Source organism: Chroicocephalus ridibundus, chromosome 7 (assembly GCF_963924245.1).
Source record: "Chroicocephalus ridibundus chromosome 7, bChrRid1.1, whole genome shotgun sequence".
NCBI lineage: Eukaryota > Metazoa > Chordata > Aves > Charadriiformes > Laridae > Chroicocephalus > Chroicocephalus ridibundus.
Genome location: NC_086290.1, coordinates 54,035,899 through 54,063,505, shown reverse-complemented (window position 1 = coordinate 54,063,505; position 27,607 = coordinate 54,035,899). Strand labels below are relative to the sequence as shown.

Below are 27,607 nucleotides of genomic sequence, written 5' to 3'. Positions count from 1 at the left end.
TTTCTTAAATCGCTTCTTTTGCCTTTCCTTGATTCTGAGCTTTTTGTAGCTTTGTTTTTTCCAGACTAGCCTCCTAGGCAGGTTGCCCAGAGAGGCTTTGGAGGCTCCTTCCTTGGAGATACTCAGAAGCTGCCTGGACATAGTTCTGGGCAAGCAGCTCTGGGTGGCCCTGGCTGAGCAGGGGGCTGGGCAAGGTGACCTCTGGAGGTCCATTCCAACCCCAGCTGTTCTCTGATTCTGTCACTTCTGACTGCGCGTCTCACAGCCCTCTGCCTGCTCAGTACTGTATGAACTCCTTGAGCAATTTACAGTCCGTAGGAGATAAGGCACCAAGTAAATTTACGTTACTTTTTTTCCTTTTCTTTTTTCCTGATGCTGATTTGCTCCGTGGTAAAACTAGCTGCTTTATCTCCTCTGGCACATAGTTACGAGATGTCTTTTCTCAAGTTCTTCTAATAATTAAGCTGTGCTGTATGGTAGCAGTTACAGACCTGAACTGGTCAGATAACGCAGGCGGGGGGCAGTTTGCTGTAGGTACAAGTCTGGAGGCAGGGGCAGGTGCCCTTTCCCAGGGGCAGCGGCTGAAGGAGAACTGTTGCACAAGTGTTGCTCAAACATGGTGTGGTGCCCGGGCTCCCTGGGCAGTGTTCAGTGGAGCTGGCTTTGTGCGGAGCCATCTGTGGGGTTTGGCCTGCTCTGCTCTGCAAGAACGGGGACGCCAGGATGGTGACATGTAGGTGGCTGCGTGGGTCTGCACCAGCTTCCCAGGGCGGGCTCACTCCAGCTGCATTCAGCCCGAGCCAAACCTTGTTGAACCATTGGCTCTTGCTGGTCCTTGTGGTGTTCCTGTGGGTGGGTGGTCTGTGCGTGGAGCCTGCTTGGGTCTGGTGTGCCACCTGAGATAATAAGCAGTGGGAAGAGGGGGAGATGTTCAGGCATTTCGTGATTGTGGGGAGCAGCCCGGGCCCAGTGTAGGCAGCCTGAGCCGATGGCGTGATACGGCATGTGTCCGTGTGCTGCTTTCCCCAGCCCTGCAGGAAGGTTTCCTTAGGTGGGGCTTGTGCTGAAGCCCTGTGTTTGGCTTGATAGAAGCAGTGCAGAGCAGCCCGTCCTTACAGCCAAAGCACAAGGAGTGAGATCCCCAGAAGCCGTAGCATTGCGGCACTACCTGGGTGAAGTGTGGAGCTGGACTCTCAGACGACTCCCTGCGGGAACACAGGGACGCTTGTGCTGGGCTCCTGCTTCTCTTGCAGGAGCTTCTTAACGAGGCTTCTGATCCCCCAGCTAATGGGGAGATGGCAATCACTAGCTGGAAGAGATGACTGTAAGGGATCTCTTCATTAATAAGGAAAAATCTTTGCAATTTATCTTAAATGATGTGAATTTAGGAAATGCATATAAACTGCAAGGAAATGTAAATATGAATTTGCATAACATGCATTGTTCACACTGAAAAAGTTATGAACAAAAGACAGAGGGGCATCAGGCACTATGAATGACTGATGTTGTTAAGATACATTTGTTTTTCTTGCAATGCGGCGCTACTGCAATCTGCTTAGAGCCAACTATTCATAACTAAAATAAGAATTTAATAGGCTTTTACCAGAATCTGTACGCTATTAAAATGGAATAATCCAAATGCTCCCATATAGACAGCAGATTCTGACAACCCCTTTTAATCCTCCTGCAACCTGAGCTTGTGACTGGCCTTTGTCTTTTTTCTTATAGTTTCACTTAATTTCTAGTCTGTTCTCTAACAAAAAATTCCGAGATTCCAGGGGTTTTGTCTTCTGTGTTTTTTAAAAAAATAATTCTGTTTTAAGAAGACAAATGAGATACCCCTGTTATACTGCATTTTGGATACGTTTGGTGTTTTGCTGTGTTAGCAACTGCCCCAAGTTAATAATTAAACATAATCCTATAGGGAAAGCGAGGGCTCAGGCAGAGGCACCTTGGGAACACCTCGGTATTTTTGCAGTCTTCTCTGCAGGTCCGAAGGCATTGTGTAGTAGCTGCGTTCAAAGATCCTTAGCTGCGCAGTTTTATATTTATGGAACAACACTGTGTCACCAAAACCAGCCTTATTTGGAGCTTGAGTTTTGAAATTAGACATGTCTCTGTTAAATATTTTGATACAAAGAGTAAGCGAATGACTGTAATTCTCACAAGCGTATGCTTGCAAGCCCTTTTTGCCGTCTTTGAAGAATTTCCTATCGAGGCTGTTTTCATAAGTAGCAGGGATTCAGGTTTACTTAACGGCCACTGGATGTCACTGTTTCTCCACAAAAGTGGTGTTTTGTAACATTACCGTTGGATTTCGTATTTTGCCGCTCTTTGATTGTCAGTGGAGCATTCCTCGAGGCTGTAATCCTACAGAAAGGGATACATCAAGTAGAAAGATACTTCCATTTAAGGAGTAAGAGAAGTGGACGGTTCCTTCAAAGGCCTGAGAAGCGTATAGATAGGAGCCTTTAAATATTATGATGTAAGACTAGTAGTTACAGAAATACTGTCATGTAATTTAATTGAGTCCCCAGGGCTATCAGTCAAGTTCTGTCAAGGAATTTATATTTAAGAGTATTTGGATTTTAGATTGGGCACTGGCTGGTGTCTCCGGAGGGACAGGATTCCGTCTGTGGAACTGTAACAAATGAAGCTGCTAAAACTCATCCCTTCGGTGTGGGTTTGACATAACAAAAATGCATGAAAAAAAGTTTGGCTTTGCAAAAATGCTGGATATTTTCCCAAATGTGAAAGTGCACCTTTAATGGAAACAGTTTTCTCTTTTAGCTGTGCAGCCCTGGTGAGGTTTGAACGAAGCGCTGGTGTACCTGTTGTTCTGGAGGAAAAGCTATGGGTCCACCCTTGTGTGCTGTTATTGCAGGCTCCCCTCCGCCTGTGAAGATGATTTTGAGCTGCTGCCCCTTAGAGAGGCTACAGATCAATGCTCTAATTAAACTACAGACACACGTAAGTGACTTTGATCTTCTATTTACAGCACACAGAAAACGTAATATGAATTGTAAGAGTATGACATTTTTCAGTATTTGTTAAAAATGGGCATTTAGATGAACAGAGAATACATATTTTAGGAAACGTGCTTGTTTCCATCTTTGCAGAAAGCAGTCTTCCTCCTGTTGTGCCTTCTGTTTAAGCAGGTTCCAGTCATTGCTTTTCCTGCCATGAATTATGGTGCTGCTTCTTATATAATCTATAATTATATAATAATTCTAATTATGAAAATATTTCATAATACCTTGAAATGAAAATTATTGATTTGACTTAAACTCTTAATTCCCAAGTGAAATTTTGACTTCTCTCTTCCCAGATTTAAGGCTTCCATACCTGTGTCTCCTGTCAGGAGAAACTTAGCGCCATCAGACACATTTTCACCAGTACAAGACGTACTGAGCAATTGCAAGATTCCTTCTCGTTCCCTCAGTTAAAAGCCTCAAAAGGCAAGAGGGTCACGTGTTGCTTTTGAAAATTCAAGCTGGCAGATGGGGGAAATTAAATTGCTTATTTTATTCTCCCTGTATGCTGCTTTGGATGGCTTCCTCCTGAGTCCTAACAGCTATCAGGATGTTAAATTTTGGTGGCAAGATGCTCGTTAAGCCTCATAACGAGCTCAGCTGGCTCGGGTACAGCAGTGACATAATCCCATTACTGACCTCGGAATGCTGTCACTGGCAAGTGCACATTTGGGCAGATCTTGTATTTTTTTTTCTGCCTTGCTTCTCTCTTCTCTGACATGGAAGGGCAAGTGTTTACCCCAGTGTAGTCTGGGTGAAAGCGTGTGCGCATGTGTGTGCTCACACCAGTGTTTCTGTGTTCCCCCGGCAGCTCCGTGTCTCTGTTTTGCTGTGGTGACCCCTCGGCTGGCAGTGATTCCTTTCCCAGCAAGCTGCGCATTCTCCTTCCTCTGTGTAAGCTATTAAAACCAGATGCGCAGGAAGAGCTCTGCTGTGATGCACTTTTGCAGGCTGATTTCATTCCTTGTCTGACTCCCATGAAAGCCGGGGGAAAAGCCCAAGAGGATTTAAACGCATAAGTCCGAGATAAACTCCCGGGCCTGAATCTGCCTGTTGATATCACAGTAAATGAAGTGTAACACGACTAAAGCAAACTGAACTAAATCAGTGCAAGGCTTGAATGAGGGAGAGGAGAGATGAGATCTGGTCGTGGATTCTTCTGCATGTGTTTGTTCTTTATAGGCTATTCTGTGGGTCCTATAAATCATTACGCTTGGACAGAATAACTAGCTTTGTGTTGTTCCTGGTTCAGCTTAATTTTGAAACACGGGAATCTGAGAAATAAGCTTGTGATCTCACACAAAACCATGAAAGAGGAAAAGGCTCCCCACCATTTAATAGGTGTATTTATAGGAAGGTCATCTCGCAGCCTGCATCTGACTCAAAATAGGAGCCATCTGGGAATGTTTCTGTGGGTGACAGCCACATTCCAGGAAGCCCCACATCATCCTGCAGTCCTGTCAGATGAGGATTGCTTCAGGCTCTCTCTTGGCTCGTGGTAGGTTTGGAAGAAGAAAGGCACAGCCGGAGTTCAGTATGTCACAATGAGACACCCCTTCTCAATGTTTTTGGACCAATGGTTAACTAAACTTTTCATATTTCTCATGGAATGTGCCCCTGCTATCAAGCTGTTGATTAGAAGAGCTCTTTACCATTTTGTTAGTTAATAAGATTTTCTAGATGAGCTCTGGATCACGTAAACGGCTTTGTAACCTATCACTGCTCTACAGAGCACAGATGAGAATCACTCCGCAGTGACATTGTGCTGGGGAAGGCCACTGAGACTGTGGGCACTCAGTATCATCCTGCATTGATGCTGTGGGAAATAATGACCACACTGCCTCCTCGGGCATCAGTTCTGTTCGAGAGAAAAAGCTGAGACACTTGGTGTGGGCTAGTGTCCGTCCTCTGTTTCCCAGGGGTCCTGCTTTGCAAGTGACAAGCAAATGGGTATTAGTGTCATAGGGGTGGTCACTCCGTGCTCCCGGAACCTCCAAGGCTTGCACTCCTTTGGAGAACCAGCCCATTTAGAAATGAACACCAGTGGCAAATTAAGTAACCAGTGGCCTAAATATTTTGGAACTGGGGCTGCTTTGTGCAGCCTCTCTGCTTGTGATGAGCAGCTGACAGTGTGTACTTTGCAGGGTAATGTTCTGGCTGGTTTATTGTCTCAGATGGTTTGCGCTGCCTCGTAACTGGGGTGTGTGAAGTGTGAGGAGAACTGGCTTCCCACAGAAACAGTTGACCTCAGATGTTTTGATCCATGCTTGCTTGTCCTGGGGCTAACTGAGGGAGCCTTGTGACAAACCTCACAACTAATCTCTAGCTCTGGCACTAGACCCTGACAGGCTTTAGCACTGTCAGGGTCAAATCAGCCGCCTCCCTTGAGATCCGAGTGGGCTGTTGTTGGAAGCCACGAGATGTCGCCTCTATACGTGCAGGCAGGGGTTAAGCATTATGAATCTGCAGTCGCCAGCCAGCTTTCCCATATAAGAGCACTGCACTCATTGGCTCTCCCTTTTACTGAGAAATCTATCTAGTCATTTCCTGTGCAAGCCCTTCTTCACTTTGCAGAAAGCTATACAGTTGTGTAAATAACAATAATCCGTGGTTATTCCTTCTCACAGGCAGCCGGGATTCTCTCATGGACCACCACCAAGGAGGAGTTCAACTTTGTGCCATCAATAGAGTGCTAATATGAGCGTGGTCTTCTCTGCAGAAGAAGAGGACTCTCACCCATGGATGTAAACAATTTGGGGTCTGCTTTCATGCTTATTAACACTTGTTGGTATTTGACTTGGTTTCTACTGAGAGATTATTTACCCTCTGAAGGATCCGTTGGGAATCCTTGTCAGATCAGTTCTTGGGTGGAGCTTGCAGCAACTTGGGGTAAGTGCTGTGCCCTTCCTCTTTTGACAGCAGGGCTTTTTCGTGCTGCGCTACTCAAAATGGCTTGGTAAAGTTGCAGAAAGAAACAACTCAGTTCTTGGGTAGAGAAGCGAAAGTTGAGCTGGCAGACAGAGAGTGCTCTCTGTGTTTCCTAGGGACGCACAAAGTGGATGTATATATTATAGGGTCCTTTTTTTAGGACCATTTTGCTCTTGCTTTTAAACGAGACAGTCTGTGTCTGTACAAGACTGACAGTAAATAACTCTCTTGCGCGCTGTGGAGAGATGGAAACCGCAGCTGAGAAATGATTTGGGGGAAAGGAAGACAGAAAAGCACAAGCAAACTATTATGGAAGTGCAAATAGCCCTCTAAAGGATCGGCAAATGTACCAGTAAGTGTTTTGGGGGAGGAAATAAATCCGAAATGGGATTATAGGGTGTGTGCCTGTGCACGCAGAGGAATGTTTGTCATTAGAGTGCAGACTAAACTGAGTGGCTGAATTATCGTAATAGTTCATCTTCAAATCAGCCCTTGGATTTCTTGCTGTGAGCTGCATAAAGATGTTTTGTGGCTGTTTTCTGTGTAGAACTATGTTTCTCCGTATCCTAATCTTAAACCAGAATGCTAATGCTGTGTCAATTTACCTCTTTTCTGGTACAGGCTATGGAGTCTGGCTGTAGTCCCAGCAAGGGAGATTTCTCTTCAGAGAAAACCTGTTAACCATTTGGAGGGAGTAGATGTGAATGAGACGGAATTATTTAAAAAAGCTCTGCTTCAGGTCAGTAATCACAGATGTTTCCTTGCTGCCTCAGAAAGCGTGTGTGTCTGCAGTCATATACTGACTACCGATAGCTTGCATTGGGTGTGGATCTGAGGTGTATCTGGATATATACGAAGAGATGTCTCAAAAGAGTAAAAAAGGAGTAGAGGACCTGTTAGATGAGAGAAGCGGGCTGGCTGGGCGCTCTGATGAATACTGATGCTCTCTGTACAGCAGATCTGGCTCCAACTTTGCTCTCGGGAGAGCTGGGCTGTGTTCAGGCTCTGAGGGCTGTGAGCGTCCAAATGGCAGCTGGGGTCTGTGCTTGCCTGTGTGTGGAGCTGGAAGTTCGAAGCCTGTGCTCCCATGGATAGCCAACTGCCCCAAACGCTGGGGAGATCCCACTCATTTTGCCCCAGGATGAAACGCAAGAATGCACGAGAGGAACATAATTTGTGCATATGTTTTCCCTGTAGAAATAGCGTAATGCTTACCAACAGAGAACATGAACAAATTTATCACTGTTCCAAAGAAGGCCTACAGTTAAGCTTATCTCTTTGGCCACTTGGTGACTAGGCTGTGTTGGCTGCGCTGAGACAAGAACAATGATCGTGGTCTCCTAAAGATCCGCTTTCTTTGCCTTTTATGTAAGGAGCCTGTGCTGCTGCCAACAGGTGAGGTCATCTCACAAAGGGGGCTCGTATGTTCTGCAGACAAGTTGCCTACATTTCATGAACTGCTTTTGAACTTCTCTTCACCAGTGATATACCCTATTTAAGGCCTTGATCCTTTATTCAAGTACTCCCACTGTTCAGAGTTTTAATGAATCTCTCTCTCAAGGGACCCATAGTCAACTGTAGGAATGCTGGACCTGGAAAAGTGCTTTCCTCTATGTCTGTGCTGCACCATGCACATTCTAGGTTTGGGAACAAATTGTGCTAATTCTCCCTCTCCCTTGCAGGTTTAGTCTCCCAGCGGGGAACATCTTTGGTGATCTGCAAGAGTCTCTCTGCTGGAAATGGATAACTTCACAAACGGGCAGCCGGGCCCAGGTCAGAGGAACAGGTTGATAGGATTGCTAGAAACAGATGACAGCGTCCAGGAAGACAAACCTGCATCTAGTAAAAAGGAAGAAAGATCAGGACATGGAAAGAAAGGAGAGCCACGGCCCTTGGAGACACCTTATCAGAAGGAGAGCAGTGACTTTGCTCCTAAAGTCAAGATTAATCTGAACTATCGGCCAGGACTCGTCAGCAAGTGAGTAACTTGGATATTTGACAAGGGTGGGATCCCTGCTGATCTGTACTGATCCCAGCTGATGGGGGCCTATAGGCTTTATCAAAGTCTGAACTAAAAGTGACAATACAGGAATATTATAGGAATCGGGTGGGAGATAATTAAAAGGAGCAAGGGGACATATTAGGCCTTTCCTTCTGCACTTGAAAGGTGTGTCTGTGGTGTGTGTTGTGGTGTATTTTGAGTGTATGTGAACTAGCAACAAATAAGCCAAGTCGGGTGTAAGAGCAGCTTAGCCTGGAGCCCTATACAACGGAGCTGTTCTCGTCAGGGAGGGATGTAAACTAGCTCACAGGGTGCTTCACACCATGTGATGGGACTGACTCCGGTCCTGCAGCTATCTTGGGCTTCTCTTTCTTTGTGCTCTGGATGCCTTCCAGGGTTGCACATCAGACTGGATCTGGGAAGAGCTCCAGCTGATGGAAAGAGCAGCCCCTTAAGAGAATTCTGGGAAATAACTGTCTCTATTTTTCCCTTGACTCAAAAATAAAATACTTGTTTTTTCTGACAAACTTTTCTGCCTCCCTCCTTTCTTACACCGTCCCACTAGAACTTATTGCACACTCTTGTCTTCTGCTCTCCAGAAATTCTTAATGCTTCGCGTTTCTTCCATAGCCAAAAGGACCCCAACCGCTTTGACAGGGACAGGCTCTTCAGCGCAGTCTCAAGGGGCAGCCCCGAGGCACTGGATGGTTTACTTGAGTACTTACGGAGGACCTCAAAATTTCTCACCAATTCTGAATACACAGGTAGAATCCTGTTGAATACACAAGTAGAATCTTGTTCAATACAGCATAAACAGGGTTAGCAGAGGCAGTGCTTGCTAATGTGGGAGAGAAGCAGGGGAACCTGCTTGCGGGTTTTTTTTTGCTTTCTCCAACCCTCTGTGTATTCTTTTATTTTCTTAATGTCCATCTGAGCATGGAGAATGCCATTAATTATATATATCCTAAGGCTTTTGCTTCTACCACAGATTAAATACTGAGAACGGCCTTTAAAATTATTATTGTATTTGGTCCTACAGTGACAGTTAACTTCGTGGCACACTGAATTGGGTAATACAGATGTGCGTGAAGTACGTGCACAACCCATTTGATACTCCTTTTCTACTAGATGCAAAGACTGGGAAGACCTGCTTAATGAAAGCCCTGTTGAACTTAAAAAATGGAAAGAATGACACGATCCCACTTTTGCTGGAAATAGACCAAAAGACACAGAATCCCAGACCGCTTGTCAATGTGTCATGCTCTGATTGTTACTACAGAGGTAGGTTTCTGTTCTGATGCTGTGTCAAAGCAGCCTCCCCGTTAGACTGGTGAGATGTGCAGATACAAGGAAAAAGAGGGGAAGTGGAGCTTATGCAGCGCTGCAGTTCCGGAGTTCTGGTGCAGTTCCAGTAACAGCCTACTCGTCTCTTAGTTCTGATTCTGGTCTGCGTCTTCTTCAGCCCTGAATTTTATGCTTCACTTCGGCAACTTTGTTCTCAGTCTGTAAAATAGAAATGATAGGCATTTAATAACTGAGGAATATTAGAGGATTTGCTTTGAAAAGCTTAAAAAGCACATCTAAAAGTGAAAAAGAAATAGCATATTGCTATTAAGAAATGAGTTCTGATGGTTGGGTCGGGTCCTGTTAATAGCACGCATGCAGCGTAGTCACGTACGTGTATGGTTGTCTTTATCCTCTCATAGCTGCTTAGGATCCTAGTGCCGGGAAAGGGTAGTTGCCTGGTCTTGTGTTGTATTTCTGATAGTCTTGGGGCTTCTGATTCAGTGTTTGCAACATGCTTTTCCATTGAACACTGTTGAAAGTCATCAATTGCCACCCACCCCTTGCCCAGCCCTGAGGCTGCAGGATTGCTGTGCAGAACATACAGCAGTTGTTGAAATGGCGCTTTGCTGAAGAGTCCTTTGCCTGTTCCCTCTGACAGTGGCACTGAGTGATAGGTTTTGCCTGTTTCCTTAGGCCAGACAGCACTCCATATTGCCATAGAGAAAAGGAGCCTAGATTTAGTGAAACTTCTAGTAGAGAATGGAGCCGATGTCCATGCGAGAGCCCACGGTGAATTCTTCAAGAAGAAGAAAGAAGGAGTTTACTTTTATTTTGGTGAGTCAGTGTGAAACATTTTCCTTTGCTTTTTTTTGTTGCTTATTGTTCGCAATGCCGTGAATCTCCGTTGGGTTTGCCCCTCTGTGCGTGGGTTGCCACCTCCGCTGTCCTGTAATCAAGCTCTGGACTTATTTGAATGGCAAGATCCTTTCACAGACTGAGCTCTCCAATGAGCGTTTTCCATCATCTTTGGTTTTATGTGTTTAATCCCAACTGAGGGGCTTCAGACAGGGACAAATACTTGGTTAGTTCAGCCAAACTGGCAATCTGGGAAAGTGTTTCAGCTGCCTCCAGAAATAAGGAGTAATTGTTTACTGTGAAACCCTTTCTGAATCTAGAGGTTCTGAGAAAGAACTTGTTCTGTGTTCCAGTGGTAAAACTATAGACTAAATATCTTTTCCTAGAATTGCTTTTTTTAAATTTTTTTTCACCCCTTTCTGCTTCCCCTCCAAATATTGTCTTAATCTCTTCAGGTGAACTTCCTCTCTCCTTGGCTGCTTGTACCAACCAGCTTGAGGTGGTGGAATATCTTCTGAACAATCCCCACCAGAAGGCCCGGCTCCAGGAGCAGGATACACAGGGCAACACAGTCCTCCATGCCCTGGTGATGATTGCAGATGACACTGAGGAGAACACCAAGTTTGTGAGCACAACATACGTTGAGATCTTGAAGGCAGGCGTGAAGCTTGACCCAACGTGGAAGCTGGAGGAGATAGTGAATTATGATGGATTAAATCCTCTGCAGCTTGCTGCCAAGACAGGCAAAGTGGAGGTAAAGTCAACTACAGGGAATCCCTGGGGTTACTGAGAAATGAGGAAGACTGCAGCATACATCCTCAGCATAGCACTGGGGTTTGATGTAGGAGCATCTTGCACCCAGCCTGTAGTAATGTCAGTGTCCTGCGGAGTCTCAGCTGGCTGCTGCAGCTCTGTCCCAGCCGAGACAGCTGGTCTGGACTGAAATTGGTTCTGCTCCTGGAAGAGCTGATACAAGGTGTAGATTGCCCACTTTTAGCCAGATAGTCTGGTGTTTGGATGTATCAAAGTGTATCATGCAGACAGCCAGGTGACCTGTATTTGAAGGTGATTTGGATGTACTTGTGTCATTCAACGCCTTCATTACGTACACGTTTTTCTGGTATGCATCCTGTTTCTCTTCAGATCTTCAAGCACATCATCCAACGAGAGATCAAAGACCCGGTGTACAGGCACCTGTCACGGAAGTTCACTGAATGGACCTATGGACCTATCCATGTGTCTCTCTACGACTTGTCCTCGATAGACAGCTTTGAGGAGAACTCTGTGCTGGAGATTCTGGCATACAGCAGTGACACACCGGTGAGCGCTTTTACTAAAAGTCAAAGGCAGCAACGTTCTTTCTGCCTATCTATAGTGTTGCTGTATAATTATGCAAATCATTTCAAATGAATGTGGTGTTTCACGAGATCGTTTTTCTGGAGAAGAAACACATGATTGAAGTATTTGTGTATTTTATTATTTGTAGTCTGCTTGGTATGCCTCTGATAATCTATAATATGAGAGAAATTTTTGATCCTTTGGTTGTCCTAAGCCTGGGTGTGTCCAAATACCTTGATGAAGCCAAGCAGAAGTAACTTTTTATGGGATAGATGATTTCTTTCATACTGAAAGGCCTGACTGAATAAACCTTTAGGGATAGCCTAGTTGGAGCCACTGAACTCAAACCCAGAAAAAACCAATCCTCTGGTGAATTTGCATTCCTGTTGACACATGGGTACATTTTTGTTGTTTGTTTTTCCATAGAATCGGTACAAGATGGTGGTTTTGGAGCCACTGAACAAACTGCTTCAGCAAAAATGGGAAACTTTTGCTTCCAAGAGATTCTACTTCAGTTTTGTCTCATACTTGTCATTTATGATCATCTTTACAGCCATTGCGTACTATCAACCCTTACGGGTAAAGGTAGGCCCAATCTTCTTTTATCTGGGAAGGCCTGAATGGATGTATCTGAGTTTAAAAGGTGTGGGGTGGTTATCATCACTACCTCTGCCTGTCTTCAGTGTTTTGGGTTTTTTTGTTTTTATCTTGCAGCCTTCATTTCCAGTGGAGTTCACGGCTGGAGGCTTCCTGTGGGTCTCTGGACTGATCATTATCTTGCTAGGAGGCATTTATCTAATTTTTGCTCAGGTATGGGGATCTCTTGTCTAGCTTTATTGTAAGAAAAAGAAAAAAAAAAAAAAAACAAACAAAAACCAAACAAGCGTCACTGACATTGAGGCAACAGATTTGGTTCTCCTGACATCAGGATGTGCGTGAGGGGGTGGCAGGAGGGAACCCTGCTCTGAGGCATTTAGTGTCAGTGTGATCTAGCAGTGATAGGGGTGGCACAAGTCAGGTTGCTGGGCAATAGGAAGAACGGGCTCACAACAGTAAGTGATTATGAGAGACTTCTGTGATTTATGGTGCTAAAATGCATCTTTGGCATTTAATGCAGTCTATTAATAAAGATACAGGGCTGAGCCGTGATTCAGCCCTTGTTTATCCTTGGCCTTTATAAATAAGGGCTTTTTTTCATCTTGGAAGGATGACTAGCTAAAACTGGGGATCTTGAAAATCAAAGCGTGAAGAGGAGCTTATGGAGTAAACCTCTCCCCTGAGCGATAGGCTGTGCCAGGCAGGAATCACTCTCTAGCATACCCTGTTGTTTTGATGAATGGCTACCATTGATTTTTTTTTTTATTAGAGTCTGTACTTGCGGAGGAGACGCCAGTCCCTGAAGACTATGTGTTCTGACAGCTGCATTGAGATCTTGATGTATGTCTCTTGAGGTTTTTTGCACACTGAAAGCATGGGTGAAATTGGTTCTCTGCTGTGTGCAGCTAAGTTGCCCTAACATTGCTAGAGAGATGGTGAGCAGGAAAGATCGGTTCTCTGCTGCTGTCTCCTCTTTCCATCCCTTCCCTGCTTGCTTCTCCTGCCTGCTGCATCTTGTCATAACTCTTGTGTGGTCATGGACTTTGTTGGGTAGGATCTGTCCTTGGATTTGTAGCTGAACACAGCAAAGGTCAGACCCTCAATTATTCCACAGTTAAGAACATATACTTGTTAGAAAAAGAGCTCAAGTTTTTAATCATACAGTCACTATGGCTCAGATTTAGTCAAAAGGAAAATAACTTCTCAGTTTCCTGAGGAGAAATGTGTATACGTGCATGTGTGTGGATGTGTTCGTAAGTGTTAAAATTCTTTTCCATTTAATATCAGTTATGTGATTTACATCGAGCAGTTCAGAGTTCCCATACTGTGAGATTAACCAGTTCATAACAAAACTGCAACAATTTGTGGGTCTGGTTATAACAGGATTTGCTTATATAAACTGTGTGTCTGATTAACTGCCACTTTATATGCTCTGTGTAGCCTCATAAAATGCGTTCGCTTTTCCTTGCAAAACAGCACAGATCTGCAAATGGGCCTTTTTGGTGAGGTAGGTCACTGTGTCACTCATTCTGCTTCTCTCCAGCTTCATTCAGGCTTTCTCGTTGCTGCTGTCAGCCGTCCTGTATGGTGCCAGTTCAGAAAACTATGTGGCAGTGATGGTGTTCTCCCTGCTTTTGGGATGGGTGAACATGCTGTATTACACTCGGGGCTTCCAGCGCACTGGGATCTACAGTGTCATGATACAGAAGGTCAGTACTCAGGGGGAAAAACTTTGTATGAAAAGCTTTTGGGTGTGAGGAACTAATAGAAGTCCTGCAATTACTTTTCTTCTCTCAGGATCGTGAAAACCATAAATGGAATTGAGGTACTGACTCTGGGAGTAAAGAAATTGCAGAAGGCAATTAGATCAGGGTCTTCAAGGAAGTACAATTGCAGCAAACCCCTGGTTTGCCATCTTTCTATATAGCAAGTGAGAGCAGCTGACACCTGTTTGTCATAAAATTATACAAAACTAGCAGTCAAAACCAGTGCAAGTTCCCTGGAACCATTATGCTTGGGCTGAGAAGTATTTCCAGGTCCAGAAAGGAGTCTGGGACTCGAAAGGCAAGACAAAGCAGGTGAAACGAGGTGCTAGGGAAGAATTCTCACCACCAGCACCACCCAATGGAGATAGAAAAGAGAGAGATGTGTGTGTTGAAACAATTTGGAAACAGCCATGCTAGGGAACTGACATGATATTTATTTGTCTCAGAGAACCTATTAATGCAAACATAACAACAAAGAAGTCCATGCAGTGCTCTCAGATTAAAGTACTAATGTCACTTACCTGAGGAAGAAATTTATCAGGTAGTAGTAGTTTCTTAAACTGGGTAAAAGCATTTTCCAACTTGCTTTCACTGGGGGTTGGTTTATGATGTGTGAGAATGGGAGATCACCCTGTGATCTCATGTGAGGTAAAGAATGATTCCTCCTGATTTGTATTTCAGACTATCCTGAGAGATCTGCTGCGTTTCCTCTTGGTTTATATGATCTTCCTCTTTGGCTTTGCTGCAGGTAAGGACTCAGCAGCACATTGTTGGTTGGGCTGCAAGAAGTAAATTTTTCTGAGGATGATTTGAATTCTATTTTTCTCATAGCTCTGGTTACACTGATGGGGGATGCTCCTTCGGTCTCTCACAACAAGTCTCTTGCTCAGATGGAGAGCGCTGGGAGCCATGCTATGTATGGCGGCCTGCTTAGCGTCTCCCTGGAGCTCTTCAAGATCACCATTGGGATGGGCGACCTGGATTTCCACGAACATGCCAGATTCAGATACTTCGTCATGCTCCTGCTGCTTCTCTTTGTGATCCTCACTTACATTCTTTTGCTCAACATGCTGATTGCGCTCATGAGCGAGACCGTCACGGATATTTCTGGTTACAGCAAAAGCGTCTGGAAGCTGCAGGTGAGATGCTGTGCTGCTCAGCAGTTACGTCGTGGCCCAAGCTCCGACTCCAGCCTCATAACATCAGAGATGACAGTGCCTGTCTTTGTCCTAAAGCCTCAGCTATAAAATTCTCTTTTACATAAATTTGCCACTCTGAGGGTAAATCCTAACATCATTTTTAGATGTATTTAAAACTCGTGCTGTTTGCTTGGCTACCAGCCAGTCCAGATCCACGTGCATAAGTAACTTGAGACAGTAAGTGACTGACCGGTACTACTAAGCTAAAGAGCACTTTGGGTTTGAGTTCCAAAATGATTTTCTAAGTCAAAGTAGTTGCTGATTGGGGAAGATTTAATCAAAAAGAGGGGCTGGGCTCTGTATGCCCTGTTTTCTTTCTGACATGGACTTCTTCTTTCAGAGGGCTATTGCTATTCTAGAAATAGAGAAGGCCTGGCTGTGGCGCCAAGGAGGGAAGAGGAGATCTGGCTGCTTCATGTCAGTGGGCCTCAATAAGAAAGATGAGAGATGGTGTTTCAGGTAAGACAGGTGTCCCCTTACCTCTTACGCTCCAGCCTAGTAACGGGTTCCCGTCATTCACAAGCTGGTGGCCCTGGACTGCCACAGGGAACTTCAGCACTGTGTCAACGGAGTGACCCAACCATGTGTTCCTGAGTACATGCAAATTGGTTGGTGATTGCAATGCTGGAAGTTTGAGAGCTAGTTGAGCCACCAGCATTGTCACCAAGGGGTGCTGTCACCAAAAGGTGTCCTGTTTGATGAACATCTGTGCAAGTGGTTATGGTGGCAGTGTCTGCAATGGTGTTTTCTTTGCTGCTGTGGGTATAGCTGTGCCCAGAGCAGGCTGTGGTGGGTGGGAGGGATGCAGGCTGGTGGCCCCTTAGCTCAGGAACATGCAGCTTGGGTGCAACACGAGGGGGCAGCACTATTCCTCACATACAGGGGCTGGGAGAGCAGGTGAACCTTTCCCCACCCAGCGAACAGAACTGCAGACAACACTTCTGTAACTCCAGGGTCTTACGGGCTATGGACCATGTAGAGAAAGTAGAATACTCTCCTTTGTATTAAGTATGTTCCCTGGGAGGAACTGGAGTATTTTAAAACAAACAACATAGACCAGCACACAATATGCAGAGGAAGAAGATATTTACCTCATGGAGCTTAGAAGATCTTTACTCCAAAAAAAAAAAAAAAAGCAGCTCTCTAGCATGTTGTTGCCACAGCGAAACCACTAGGATTGTGCTGGGAGGACGAGCTGGCTTGGGATGCTGCAGGACAATGAGATATGGACTGAAATGCTGTGCTCCATGCATCAGTGTCTCTTGCATTTTGTCTCTCCAGAGTAGAGGAAATTAAATGGACGAATTGGGCAAAGGACGTGGGAGTTCTTAAAGAAGACCCTGGAAACACCAGTGATTCAGAAATAAATCCAGAAGGTAAATTAAATCATGAAAAAAAAGTCTTCAGTGTCCTTTTAGCTTCTTGCTCAGCAACTACTCTCGGCATGTTATTACGTCCTTGGTAACAGAAATTTTAGGCAGGCCAGCTTGCTCATGAAATTGCTTCCACACAGTATTCCTCGGTAGTAGCAGATTCACTTGTGAGCTGAGAAAATAAAGAATTAGAGTAGGTATGGACCAGGTAATGAGAACGAAGGAGATGCCGTTCCTGCTTGTCTCTGGTAGAAATGGGCAGGAGACGCTGCTGAGAAAAGCAAGGGCTGCTGTTCCTGTTGAGTCAGTAGCCCAAAAGAAGTGTGGTGCTTTTTCTAGGAAAGCTGAAATTTACGCCCACTCATACTGCAAGTGTTAAAATCGTAGGGCTTTTGTTGCACAAATCAGGGTATTAACACTGGCGACTTTGTCAAATTCTCTGTAAGATAATTATGTTTGCTTTCCTTGTTACACCTGGGAAGCAGCTCTGTGTGGAAACTGGAGAGCTGTTACTGTCGCTAGAAATATTTTGTTCAGCCTGGCAGAGCTTGGGCAGAAGCTGCACTGGATTTAAACACAGTCTCCTGCTCTCCCAGCATAGGTATCTTGCTAGATGCCAGTTTTCTAGGACTGGGGAGGTTGCAACACTTAAAATACTATATGGTGTTTGTTGGGTTTTCCCTAAACTTGCACCTTTCTAAAAACTGGGTCCCTTTGCCAGCTTCCTGCTGACAAAGGGCTGCTGTTTTTCTGTCTCCTGCTATAGACACAAGGTCATGGAAGCGGATGCCACAGAAACAACTGAGATCGGCCGCTGCAGAGGAGCAGTCACTATTGCAGCCCCAGCTGTCAGCCACTGAGATGATGCCTCTAGAGGGACAAACCAGAAATCTTTAGCAGGTTTTCTGGATTGCAACCTTGCTTCCATCTTCAAAGGAGTAGTTCTTCCTATAGTGGCTGGAAAAATTGAAGGCATTATCAGTATTAAAGTGCATTTCATTGAAGACTGTGGTTCAGCCTGTGGCTTGAAGTATTTTCATGCACTTTAATCATTAATTTCCTCTGAAGAAACTATTTTTACTCAACTTTCTCTGCCTGACACTTTCTTATTACTATGTCTAAAGGTACAAGAGCAAGATCACAGGGGCAGTGGGGAGCGGTCTTTGGGAAGGCAGTGCTTTCTGAGCTGTATAGAAACAATGCTGTTAGCCATAGAGAGGCAAAGGACGGAGTGACCTGGCTAAGAACAGGTTAACTGTTATTCTTTTGTCACAAGAGACTGCACTGAAGTGCGCTGGATTAAAGAGTGTTGTAGAGGCATAAAAAGTTGCTAAGGGTGGAGTTGGCTTCTGTGCAAAACACTGTCGGTGAGACATGCGTGGACTTCAGTCACCAAGAGCCATACTGAGTCTTTGTGTCAGTACCTGCAGCCTCGATGTTTGGCCCACATCAGAATTCCCATTTTACAGTATTATAATGAAATCGTTTGCACGTTTGCTTAAGAGCACAAAAGTGATGTGGGTTTCCTGGACCTGTAACTTCCCATGGTGAATTTCTGAAACATCTGACTTTCACAGGTGGCTTTGTCTCTGTAGAAAACAGCAGCAGAATCCTGCATGTGGCTTCTGAGAGACAGATGGGCCAAAATGTATCGTGCGATTAATATTTCCTGCCAGTCTTAGTGGGCATCCTGTCTTGCTGTAAATGATTACAAGGACCTCGTTGCTTTTTGTAATGTGCACACTGCCTCAGGCAGGATGGGAAGCATACTTTAAACTCTGTGGAAAAGAGATAAAAATGAGCTATCTCACTTCTAGCCTATATTTAAAAATAATAATGTAGTATTTCTGTAAACTGTTAATATAGCAAGTTTACTTAATGGAGAGTGTTCATCCGTGGATATATTTTCTGAGCTTCAGCCTCTCTCAGAAAGGAATAGATGTGATCAGTGTGAACTGTAAGGCCTTATGGAATTCCTGATTACATTTCACCCAGCACTGTGCTGACCTCACTGCCATGCCAGTGAACTCTTGTTTTTCATGACCTCATGCCAGTTTATGCAGTCAGATCTGAAAACGTAACAGCTGATGTTGCATTGGATGCATCTTTCATACAGGGAATGGGTAGTAATAACCCTGAAGAAGCTGCAGACTACAAATGTTGGCAGCACCGTTCCTTCAGTAAGATAGACTATGCAACTCAACATCTCCTGTCTCTCATTTCTGCTGTGAGCAAGTGAAGCTGGGAGGTGTCTCGTGCAGGCAATCATCTTAATCCCGCTGCTTACTACATGCATGAGGCTGGCGGCAAAAGCATTGCTTTTAAAACTTACTCCCTGTCACTTCACATGAGTTCTTCCCCTGTGCTGGGCAATTCCCTCTGCAACTTCACTGCACTGGGTCTCTGAATTGTAACTAACTTTTCTCACTCCAGCTTCTGCTGTTTTCTTGCTTTGTGAAGCCTTCAGCTGCTTTTTCCATCTATGGCTTTGTCCTGACTGTTCCCAAGATTTGGCAAGGTGCTCCTATTGCACAAAAGGATCATCTGGCGTATAGTAATCTGTTGCTGTGCTTGGTGCTTTGCTGTGGTAGGGACACTTTGAGATTCTCGAGAAGTGCAGCATCAGATACGCCATCCCTGCCTGGAGTCTTAATGAAAAACAAAAGAGAAATCTTGCTTAGTGGTAGTGCTTTTGATAGCTGTGGGCTGCGACAGCTTGCTTTCAAGATAACCTGCCTCTTCGGCCATTCCTTGAACCTGCTTCTCTTTAAATCCCTTTCTTAGGCTTACAGTGTTAGTTTATCTTTTGATCTGCATCAAAAATGTTCTTAAACATCAAGTGTCTGCTGTGAAGCGGGGCCTTGGCAGTCCTTGTGCTTCACAGTCACGTCACGGACCACCAGTCCCAGCCCTCTCAAGGCCACGAAGGAAGGACAATGGGCAGCAGACAGGGAAAGGTACATGCAGCAAAGAGGTATGTCAGGTTGGTCACAAGCTTTAGCAATGCCCAGGCTGTTGTACAGTTCCTTGTGCTGTGGAAAAAGGGAGATTTTTGAGGAGTTACCACCTCTGCAGTAAGAGGCGAGTCAGCACTGTTGAGATTAATGTCCTCCCAGTTTTCTGTATTCTTAATGCACAAGACTCCTCTTTCATTTCAGCATCTGAACCACTTCCCTTTTTGGTCACGTTACAAACAGGAGGGCTGTCTGGGGTTTATTTTGTGGGATGTCTGCGGTTCCTTGCAAAGAAGAAGAACTTACAAGCTGGTTCATAGCTTTGAAGGCCCAACAGGATTTTGGGATCCACTCTTAATAGATCATGATGTTTTGTCAGGAAACACCTCAGTCATTTTCACAAGAAGTGATCAACAGATGAAGTCCCCTCTCCCTTCTACCTTTTGCAGCAGGTAAACCCACCTGCATGCGAGCTCACCCCTGTGAAAATGGGGAGGCTTTGCAGAGCTCTCGGCTGAGAAAAGAGAAACCTCTTGCAAATGTCAGCAGAGGAGGAGCTGCAGTTTCTCTCCTCTCTCTACTCTGTATCAGCCACAGGGACTCTGAAGGTCCAGCCATGCCATGAAGAGAAGACACCAGCAGCTCTCGTTACTTTCCATACAGGGTTATGGATGCTCAGACCCTCCCCTGTGTGATTTGGTCGAAGCTGCCTGGCTCCTGGCAGGCTTGGGAGATGAGTGCGGACCTTGTTGCCTCCAAACTCCTCCTCCTCTACTTGAGCACACTTTGCCTGGTCATTGCTCCCTGCGGCCTTTCTGCTAGGCTCCAAGTGCTCCCCATTGCACAGGGATCTGTCTCGCTGCTTGTCTGTGTAATTTTCTTAAAAGAAACTTCACGTTTGGTTTGTATGGTTCCCAGTTCCCCACAAGGCCATTTTCCTCAGGGGTTATGGGTGGCAGCAAGACTTTCTTGTTTCTCAAATTCTTTGCATGTTTTATTTTATTGTTGTTTTTTTTCCCCCGTGTTGTGTTTTGTTGTTTTTTGGTTTTGTTTTTTTTTTTTTTTTTCCAAAGCGTGCTCTGAAGCTGAAGCCAGTCTGGGGAGGTGTATCTGTGGCTCAGTTGATTCCCTCCCTCTTCATCTCTTTGTGACCCCGGTTACAACTGAGCATACTTTCCATTGCCTCTGTAGCTAGCAAAAGGAGTCTTTGAAATGTGACAAGCAAAAGGCCTCCGACAAAGAACAGATGCTTTATGTAAGGCTACATAAGCTGCAAAGAGCTATTTCTGAAGCGATACAGCCGGCAGGTTTCTCAGCTGGACTGCTCTTGTGGCTAGCTATCGGTTTTGTTTTTCTTTGCTGTATTTAAGAAATTTCATTGTTGCTCTGAGACTAAACCAAAAATAAAATTGGAAAAAAAAAAAAAGAAAGAAAAAGACATTTTAAAAGAAAACTGTGCCACTTTGCAGCCTCACAGCAGCATGGATAAAAGTGGGGCCAGACGGGACCAGGCAAAGCCTCAGGAAGGTGTGACTGCGGCTGCCTCATGGCTGGCACCTGACTGTTACTGAAATATGAGCGCGAAGAGTGTTTTCTTCAGTTCCTCTCTTGATGTAACCTTTTTCAGTTTGGATTCGTGAGATGTGGAGTGCTACAGCATTTCTGGACTGCGAGGATGGTTGTCAAATGTTAAACACAGGGAGGGGAGTCCTTCGAGGAAGAGTTGGAGGGTAACTAGAAAGCATCTCTGTGATTTGTTTCACTCTTTCCTGAGAGTGCTGGGGAAATTTACACTTTCTGGGCAGAGAGAGCTGTGTCTCTGGAATGGCTTTCTCCCCCCGCCCCTTTCCAGGATTTGCTATGCAGTTACCTCTTCTGATTGCTCATCATTTGCTATTTCAGCTCATTTAGCGCTTGTAATAACAACACACTGCATCCAAATAACACCTGCTACATAGTACTCTGATAGTATTAACTAATTGGGAGTAATTCAGTGCTAGTCTGGTCCAGAGTAGGGTCAACAGTGCAGACAAACAAGGGATCAATAGAAACGAAAGAATTCGTGGTAGAGGGGAGAAGGGATGTGCATACCCTGGGCATCCTCCTGTGAAACGTCACTGTTTCTGACAACAATAATAGACAAAATAAAAGGGGAACACCAAGTGCTCTGGGTGTGTGTGAGAGAGGGTGGGGGAGAAACCTCTTGCGTTAAAAATTACTGCGAGGGGCTTCTGAGAGCTGACATCTCTCTTAAATCCCTGCTGTGAGTTCGCTGGAGTCACTCTGCCTGTTTCGATGGGATGTGGCGTGTCTGCGTAGCAAGCACCAAAGGACAAGGTGGACAGTACAAACATAGACCCTCGCGGCTTTTCCAGACAAGTCTATTGTTCAAGGTATACTAAGGTGTTGTGGACAGAAATGGAGACACAGCTAAAAATTACCTTTCAGTAACATAAGTTTACCTTTCAGTAGGTCTTTGCATCTGCAGTTCTGTGTATGATACTGACTTCAGCTGGGTTACAAGGTTCAGCCTTTAAGACTAGCACACAGAAGCAGGGATCTTCTGTTGTGGTGTCACACATCCAAAAGATCCAGCTCTTAAGCCGGGATTCAGAAAAGCATCGACATTCTTGGTGGATGGATGTCACAAAATCCACTGGGATTTTTAAAAGTTTCTGGGCACTCAAGGCTGTTCCTTCCAACTTGACTGGGCTTTTGGGCATTTAATCAAGGGAGCAGAGATGGTCTGATTGTCCAGCATTGCTCTGCTTATTCCAGTCTGCAAAAAAGCTGAGAAGTTTAAATTAGACACCTAGATGGTCTCCTTCCATCTTCAGTTGTCTAACTATTAACAGCCTGACCCTCCGGTCTTCTGCAAATTCAGGATCAAACGACAACCCGGGTGCAGTTTTGCATGGTTTGTGTTCAGTGCGGTATGACGACGCTGACAGCATTGACCTGAAGGAGGCCACGTCCTGCAGCATCTTACTGGATTTTGAATATTTTCTGTAGCAGGGAGAAAGATTCTGATGAAAACACTCCCTGTCTCCTTATTTTGGAAAAGATATGACTTGTTTTCTCTTATGAGTTATGATGCCGTGTGGTATTACTCTGCTAACACATGCCATTTGGTTTCAGTGTGTAAGAATACTTGCGATGAAGGGCATTTTTGAGAGCTGATAAGGAGAAATGTTTCCCTTGTGAGTGTCTGGAGAAGAAATAGCTTGTGAATCAATACTGTTCTTGGCCTGGTGACCAATAAAGCCTTGGTTATTCACCCCAGCACTGTGTAGCCTCCTGAGCCCTGTATGTCCTGACTGTAGCCTTGGCCGTAAAGTCTTACCAGGTAACATGAGGTGCTGTGGACTGGTTGTGTCAGCATAATCCTTCTCCCATTACCTCCCCAAAACAGATCTCTTTTTGCTTTCTCTAAAGAGTACAGTGTTTTCTTCACTTCTGTGAAGGGTGATAAACCTTCCAGCTTGCGGACATAATAATTTTTTTTTAAAAAGTGCGTATGTTGCGTAATCGCTCAGGAACTGTGACAAATGCTAAACGTCATCAAGGGTTCGAGCATGTTTTTCAGAGCAATAATTTATTCAATTACCCAACAAGCTACTAAGAGAGGAAAACCTCAGCTTTGCTGGCTTTACTCTCAGGAAAGTTACCTCCTATTTCCTAATCAATATTTTAATGAGATGGTCTGTAATCGAAACCATGGGCCACAACAACTAGACATGGTGCGAACTCTTGTGTCTCGTTGAATATGTAGGTCTGTGTCTCAGACCAAACTCTGTGGGCTTTTCCCTTCAGGCAGGGAGCGTGGTAGTGGTAACACATACTATTTTTGCTTCTTGTGCACAGCGTGGCAGTGGTACACACACAGTATGGACCCTCGTATGTGGCTGGAGCTCCACGGCACGGCATGAGAGGGAAGGTGGTTGTGATTCGGGATGGTCGCTTAAAACCAACCCTGCAAAAACAGGTACTGTGCTTCACTCACCCAGGGGCAGTCAGGCCAGGGGGGGCCAGGGGGGCTGCACACATCTCATTTGCTCAAACAGCTGCTGCGTTTTCTTCTCCAGACACACTTACACCCTTACACAAGCATCCTGTTTAGCCAGAGGTGCATTACACAGTCTTTGTGCGCGCCGTAACTCTTTGGGAACATCAGAAGAAATAACGAAATTTGGAAAAAGACTGGGGAAAAATTTAGCTAGATGGGGTGTGCTATATTTATGTTCTGTTCTCATGGTTCATGGGGAAAGAGGTCGCCCACTGTGGTATTCTTTTTCCTCTGTCAAATTGTTGAATAATGATTTTGTTACTGCTAAACTAGTTACAGGATCTGTCCCTGAGGATGGCTGTAATAAAATAAATAATAGGAAACGATCCGCATATAAGTAGATATGTGATGTTTTGTTCTAAAAATTGCCTTACTGCTGCAAAGGACACTAATTCTACAAAGCTATATATAGAGAATTCCAGTGAAAGAGCTGCTTGTCTTCTTCTGGAGCACAGGTTGGATCTTATTTTGGATCTGAGCTCTGCCCACTGGATGTGAACCGTGATGGGGTGACAGACCTTCTCCTTGTTGGAGCTCCATTTTATCGCATTCGAGAGGAAGAAGGAAGGGTTTACGTCTATCGCCTGGAGACAGAGGTAAAAACACTGGTAGCGTAAACACTCCATGTTGGGGATTTTCCAACCATGCCTAAGTAGTGACAAATAAAACATTCCTCCTTTGTGTTCTCACTGAGTGTGCTCTCCCTGTATGGTAGGGGACCGCAGGCTGAAGCCAGCAGTCCTGACTTAGTCATTAGGCTATATAAATATAAAAGAGAAATAACTAAAGAAATAAAACCACACCGTACCAAAGGTATACTCTTGTCGCAGTGTGATAAAATCATGTCTTGTGCCTGTACCTAGACAATTTGTTGGTGTGGAGCTTGCTCTGCCAAGCCGCGTTCTTTGCAATGCCACAATAAATGTCTGCTAAAACTTTGCTTCCTGGGACTTGGAAAAACCGAAATGTTTTGTGGGCCTAGCTACAGGAGCCGTTACACAATATATAGGATATAAGTTAATTGCGTCATTTCGAATGAGAAATGAACTTTAGCAGACCAGGAGAAACCACCAAAGTGCACTGCTAAAATGTGCTCAGGGCGCACACAGGATGGCTGGAAGCAGAAGAAAACAAGAGTCCGGGCATCTGTTAGAATTCAAATAACGTGCACCCTCTTGTGGCTTATGTCTGTAATAGGGTGAAGAAGAAGGGATGGTTTCTGTTGTGAAACGAGCTGGGGATCAACTCAATCTGCTATTGATTTAAGAAGAGACAGTGCTTCGGTGTGTCCGCTTGCATGGGGCTGTCCGCAGACACTGCTGCAGTGGGAGAAGTTGCGTGCTCTTGATGCAGAACGATCAAGCTTTCGTTGCGAGAGTCAGCTGGTATTTTGAACTTCTTATTATGTTGTTTAAGGCTTTATTGTTCACCTTTAAATATTATCAGTGTGCAGGGAGATCTTTTTTTTTTTTTTTTTTTTTTTTTTTTTTTAAAACATAAGAGCTTCTCATGCTGCAAATGAGTTTCCTTCTTGGATGTTTTTCAGGCTGGTTCATTCACCTTGAAAGGACGCTTAAATATGCAGGTGACCAGTCCTTTGGCAAGGTCTGGGTTTACAGTGGCCAGCATTGGAAACATCAGCGGGGCTGGATATGAGGATATTGCAGTTGGACACCCCCCCCCTTGAAGATCAGCTTTCAGACAGCTCCTCTTTGGCAGCATTTACATCTTTAATGCTGATAAAGACAAGATCAAGAGCTCTTTTTCTCAAGTACGTGGCTTGTTGGAAATTGCATCCAGTACACTTTGAGAGGGAAAAGCTTGTGTTTTTGTAGCAGGGGCTGGGAGGAAGGACTTCCACACCTCATTTGCATTGATGGGTGAGAAATTTGCAGATGTCAGATGGTTCATGTGACTCCACAGGTGTCTGCAGCAGAGCTGCTCCTTAATTATCATTATTCACCCGTCTGCTTAGGCAAAGGAGCCGGATTTAGGTGCTGCCTATAAAATTGCATATCCTTTTGCAAGCTGCCCGTCCATTACAGGAAGCTAGAAGTCAGTATTTTACATGTCAGAGTGTTAAAAAATCATCCTCATAGCAGCCTTGTGAAAGGAAGTATGTTTTCCCAAGGACGGGAGAGAGATCCTGTCTTATATTTGTTGATGTTACCCCCTTTTTACAGAGTAAAACCCTCTGAAATTTCTTCGGGACTCCAGTATTTTGGACAATCCATTGACGGTGGCTTTGATTTCACTAGTGATGGTCTCCAAGATATTACAGTAGGATCACTGGAGAATGGGATTGTGCTTCGGTAGGTAATAAGTGCTATTTTTTAGTGTGCTGGGGAAATGCTTCAAAGACAAATATAGAATCTGTGTTCCAAGCACTGTGTAATGATTCTATTTTTAATTCAGCATCAGAGGGACATAAAAAAAATCTTTCCCAGTGCTAGAAATTATTTTAAATGTAAAGCCTTTAGGTCAAGTTGCAAAGGCTTTTGCTTTTGTATGTCTAAAGCCTTGAACAAGATGAGATAGTGAACATGAACGGATTAACGCAGATCTAGGTCTAAGACAACCTTGATGTCTGCAATTCAGCACTGATAATGTAGGTCATTTAGACAAAAACCTAATTTCTTTACCTCCCGTGCCTCATTTTCAATTAGACATTTGGTAGCTGAGTGACCCACGCAGTTCACAAAGGCTAAGATACGGCAGACAGATTTGATTTTGTTCTTGCGTTTTGTATTTGGAAAAAAAAAAAGTAGATAAAGAGAGAATTTGAACTGCTAAATAGTGTGTTTATCTAATGGAAAGATAAACACCATGTTTAATTCTGAAACTCTAGCCATATTGGTGTATTTTGGCCGTCTGTTCCTTCAGACTCTTGGGATTTTTTGCGTTCTGAATGTTCCCAAGCAGAAACTGGAACTTCTGTAAATAGGCCAGCCTCGTCCAGGTGAAATACCATGGAAATACTGAGCAGTTCTTATTCTTGCTGTTAGGCTTTCTTAAAACATTTTCCCTGTAATGTTTCAGTTCAAAAATTTATATTTGATTCTGTCCTTATTTGTTCTTCACTGACTGGCTTGAGACCAGTTGTCCACTTTCTCATCAACATGAGATTCAACCCAGAGAGAATCCTAATTTTCCAAAATAACAGCATTGTTAACAGCAAAACTATGTTTCGATACAATCTCAGCTTTACCAGTGTCTCAACAAGGTAATAAACGGGAATTGTGATAAAATTGACATCTACAGTCCTACACTGTCCTCGGAGACTTGGCACTGAGGACAATTTCTGGTACATCTGACAAAGGAGTTTGAAAATCTTGCAGCGCTTTCACAGTTGTACGTTCTCTACACGGTGGATTTAGATGTGAAAATGGCGAAGAGGAGAGTACAGGTTGAAGATCAGAACACCACAGGTGGTCAGCAAGCACGTGTGCTGTGAGCTGCAGCTTCACGCGCTGGAAGGTGACGCTGGTCAGACTTAGTGCAGAAAGAAGGGAGGAGGGGGTGGGATTTTTTAACACAATCTGCATGACGATGCGTCTTTCTCCAAATGCGAAAGTACTACAGTGGGGTGGGGTTTTCTTGGCGTTAGACTGGCTGAGCAGGAGAGGTGTCCTGTACCATTTTGGTTTGTATGGCTATAAATCAAACTCTCACCCTCCTGTGTGAATGTGAAGTATTTCTAATCCTAGAATTGTAGGAGACACGTGAAGGTCTACAGGATTAAAGTAAAAATAAGGAACCTGTTTTTCACAAAGCATAGCTGATTCACTGAACACGTTATCCACGGGATGTCATGGGAGCCAAGTGTATAAAATGATCCAAAAACCCATTTGACACGTTTATGGTCCACTGGTGGCTATTAAACACGGTGGCCCAAAGAAAACATCTGAGCCAGAAGGTCCCTAAATATGCCAGATGATCAAAGCTGGAACGGAGATGACATGTGAGAAGACTTTTGCATTTTACTGCCCAGGTATTTTCTCAACTTCTTGTTCTTCCTTTCTTGTAGCCCTGTGACTTTGGCTGTTTTTCCAGTGTTTTCCTGAGAGCTAAACACGAGGTCTGTAAGAAAAATGATACCGTGGAGTTTGCTGTTCCTGTGCTGCGTAGATACCAGCCATCAGAAATGCATTTTCAGGTAATAAACCAAAACACTAATGAAGAACTTTCTTTCCAGGATGCAAAGCTTTTA

At 44.5% G+C, this 27,607-nt stretch overlaps 2 protein-coding genes across 3 annotated transcripts; both read left to right on the top strand.

The window, feature by feature from the left end:
- The first annotated feature begins 7,665 nt into the window (after nt 1-7,665).
- Nucleotides 7,666-20,789, top strand: LOC134518521 (transient receptor potential cation channel subfamily V member 2-like). 2 transcript variants are annotated; one of them, XM_063341404.1, is made up of 15 exons: nt 7,666-7,938; nt 8,593-8,726; nt 9,091-9,243; nt 9,943-10,083; nt 10,560-10,858; nt 11,248-11,424; nt 11,869-12,027; nt 12,157-12,252; nt 12,809-12,879; nt 13,583-13,748; nt 14,487-14,553; nt 14,637-14,944; nt 15,345-15,463; nt 16,286-16,380; nt 17,144-20,789. In XM_063341404.1, the coding sequence occupies exons 1-15, from the start codon at nt 7,700-7,702 to the stop codon at nt 17,272-17,274; spliced, it is 2,355 nt and encodes a 784-aa protein (XP_063197474.1). In that variant the 5' UTR covers nt 7,666-7,699; the 3' UTR covers nt 17,275-20,789. The 2 variants fall into 2 exon arrangements, with proteins under 2 accessions (XP_063197474.1, XP_063197475.1); XM_063341405.1 differs by having other exon boundaries at nt 17,099-17,280.
- Nucleotides 20,790-24,606: 3,817 nt separating this feature from the next.
- Nucleotides 24,607-27,521, top strand: ITGAE (integrin subunit alpha E). Its single transcript, XM_063342367.1, has 4 exons — nt 24,607-24,782; nt 24,944-25,168; nt 25,581-25,709; nt 27,425-27,521. Exons 2-4 carry the CDS (start codon nt 25,050-25,052, stop codon nt 27,459-27,461), a joined length of 285 nt encoding a protein of 94 aa, XP_063198437.1. The 5' UTR covers nt 24,607-24,782; nt 24,944-25,049; the 3' UTR covers nt 27,462-27,521.
- The last annotated feature ends 86 nt before the right edge of the window (nt 27,522-27,607 follow it).

Excerpts from the sequence above, each read along its gene's own strand:
- LOC134518521 (XM_063341404.1), top strand. The coding sequence starts at position 7,700 with ATGGATAACTTCACAAACGGGCAGCCGGGCCCAGGTCAGAGGAACAGG. Across the intron at positions 12,028-12,156 it reads ATCAACCCTTACGGGTAAAG|CCTTCATTTCCAGTGGAGTT; the intron begins GTAGGCCCAATC and ends TTTATCTTGCAG. Across the intron at positions 14,945-15,344 it reads AAAGCGTCTGGAAGCTGCAG|AGGGCTATTGCTATTCTAGA; the intron begins GTGAGATGCTGT and ends TTCTTCTTTCAG.
- ITGAE (XM_063342367.1), top strand. The coding sequence starts at position 25,050 with ATGAGGATATTGCAGTTGGACACCCCCCCCCTTGAAGATCAGCTTTCA. Across the intron at positions 25,169-25,580 it reads TCAAGAGCTCTTTTTCTCAA|AGTAAAACCCTCTGAAATTT; the intron begins GTACGTGGCTTG and ends CCCTTTTTACAG. Across the intron at positions 25,710-27,424 it reads GAGAATGGGATTGTGCTTCG|CCCTGTGACTTTGGCTGTTT; the intron begins GTAGGTAATAAG and ends CCTTTCTTGTAG.